General features: G+C 59.8%; 1 protein-coding gene across 1 annotated transcript; it reads right to left on the bottom strand.

Annotated features, from left to right (window-relative positions):
• Positions 1–289: 289 nt before the first annotated feature.
• Positions 290–2,082, bottom strand: LOC123082164 (histone deacetylase 2-like). The gene is made up of 2 exons (XM_044504556.1): positions 1,012–2,082; positions 290–906 (listed from the first exon to the last, which is right to left on the bottom strand). The coding sequence occupies exons 1-2, from the start codon at positions 2,029–2,031 to the stop codon at positions 505–507; spliced, it is 1,422 nt and encodes a 473-aa protein (XP_044360491.1). The 5' UTR covers positions 2,032–2,082; the 3' UTR covers positions 290–504.
• Positions 2,083–2,374: the final 292 nt, after the last annotated feature.

Genomic DNA, 2,374 nt, shown 5'->3' with positions numbered 1-2,374 from the left:
CCAAGGCTCGATGCGCGTTTGCAACTTGGCCACCGTCGGACGCAAATCAGCAAGGGTAAGCCTCGAGACGCTAATGGGCGTCCCCAGGTAAGAAGTGGGTAAGGAGCCGAGGCGACAATTCAGGCGGTTGGCAATATCGAAAGCCTCTGCCGGAGAGTAGCCCATCACCATCATATCACTCTTGTCGAAGTTGATCTTGAGGCCAGACATTTGTTGAAAGCAGAGGAGGAGTAATTTAAGATTAGCTATGTCTACATCAGAGCCTTCAACCATGATGATGGTGTCGTCGGCGTACTGGAGCAGGGAAATACCGGTGCCACCGGCCAAGTGGAACAACAGATAAAGAAGGGGTAGGAGCATGCAAACGGCACAAACTGGATTTCTGTAAGAGATACTATTATATTGTGTGTCTAGCAAAATGCTCGCCGGTTCCTATGAATGAATCAAGTGAACAATGACACGACCCAAAACCTCCACATGCATGGCGTGGAGGGCAGCGCAGGGTCAAACCATGGCAGAGGACGATAGTCTGTGCTTCCGCCCCAACTCCACGAAAAACCCGGCGAGGTCCGCGTTGTCGCACAGCCGCTGCAGCCTCTCCATTGGGTCTTCTTCTTCTTCTTCATCGTTGTCGTCGTCGTGGCAGAGGTCGTCGACGTCCATGCCTTGGGCCGCCGCGCCGCATGGCTCGTGGAACTGTATGCTCGGGGCGCAGTTGATCGCCGAGAGGTGCTCCAGGGCTTTCACCCTAATGGCGGCCGCGTCCTTATTCTCCCCGCTGCTGAGGCTGCCGGGCGCCTCCGTGCGACACTGGAGCTTGTAACCCTGGCTCCTGTAGTAGTGATCGTACGGATGGTGTGGTATCTCGTCGGCGATCTCGTCTTCCTTGCCCACGGCCACCGCCGTCTGTATGGAATGGATACAACGCAACAAATTAATTAAATTACAGAGTGGTCGTTTGCCATTAGAGTTAGCGTGTTTGATCAATCACGAGTTCATGCATGTACGTACCTCGTAGCACCAGCAGGAGGCGACGTGGTTAATGGTGTAGCCGCCGCCGCCGAGGAGGAGCAGCGGCGCGTTGAATCCCCGCAGGTACCTGACGCACTCCGCGTGGCCGCCCACCGACAGCTCGAGGCCGGCGAGCCGGTCGCCGGAGAGCGAGTCGGCGCCGCACTGCAGCACCACGGCGTCCGGCTGGAACACCTGCATGGCCTTGCCCACGATCGGCTTGAACAGCTCATGGTACCCCTGGTCGTCCATGCCCTTCTTGAGCGGCACGTTGAGGGCGTGGTACCTGCCGGCCCCATCGCCGACGTCGTCGATGCTCCCGGTGCCGGGGAAGAAATCGGTTTGGTACTGGTGGAAGGACAGCGTCATCACCTGGTTGGAGTCCGCGAAGGCCTTCTCCACGCCGTCCCCGTGGTGCGCGTCGATGTCCACGTACAGCACCCGCCGGAAGCGGCCGAGGAGCTGCTTGATGGCGAGCACGATGTCGTTCACGTAGCAGAAGCCGTTGGCGTGGCCCCGGCACGCGTGGTGCATGCCGCCGGACCAGTTGATAGCGACGTCGTGGTCGCCCCCGCAGAGCGCGCGCGCCGCGGCCAGCGACCCGCCGGCGTAGCTCAGGCAGTACTCCATGAGTCCGTCGATGACGGGGTTGTCGTTCGTGCAGGCGCCGTCGTCCCAGCGGCGCACGGGGCCGATGCCGTGCTCCTCGGCCGTCCGCCGGAGATCGCCGTCGCTGATGTACGCGGCGGGGGTGAGCCTGCCGAGGAGGTCGACGTATTTCTGGTCGTGGAACGCGAGGAGCTCCTCCGGGCTGGCGGGCCTGGTGCGGAGGCGAGTCATGTCGTTGAGGAGGCCGTAGGAGGCGACGAGGCCGTGGGTCATCGCGACGCGGCGGGGCACCATGGAGTGTCCCTTGCCGTAGTCGACGTTGGAGATGCCCGGGTCGTAGTAGTAGCACACGCGCCGCTTCCGGCCGTCGGGGCACGACGGCGACGGCAGCGAGTTGGCGCCCATATCCATGGCTGGTTCTTGATTCGAGAACGAGAGAGAGATCGTGATTTTTCAATCGCGACGAACGAAATGCGTGGCGTGGAGAAAGAACGTAGCACGCGCGTTCGCGTATATGTAGAGCGAGCTCCACACACACACAGTCTGAGGTGGAGTCGGTCGCGGTCCGGAAGACGAGTCGGAACGTGTTCACTTCCAAGCAACGGAACAACTTGGTCGATGCCAACGGAACAGTGGCGGAGCTTGAGCCGAAATTATGGGGGGCCATGGGCTAGAGGGAGGGCAAACATAACTATTTTAGCTGTTTTTTAATGGAAAATGTGCCTAACACAAAGGAGTATATACATGTTTTCTT

The sequence above is a fragment of the Triticum aestivum genome, chromosome 4A (assembly GCF_018294505.1).
Source record: "Triticum aestivum cultivar Chinese Spring chromosome 4A, IWGSC CS RefSeq v2.1, whole genome shotgun sequence".
Classification (NCBI taxonomy): domain Eukaryota; kingdom Viridiplantae; phylum Streptophyta; class Magnoliopsida; order Poales; family Poaceae; genus Triticum; species Triticum aestivum.
This window is presented reverse-complemented; position numbering and strand designations above follow the sequence as displayed.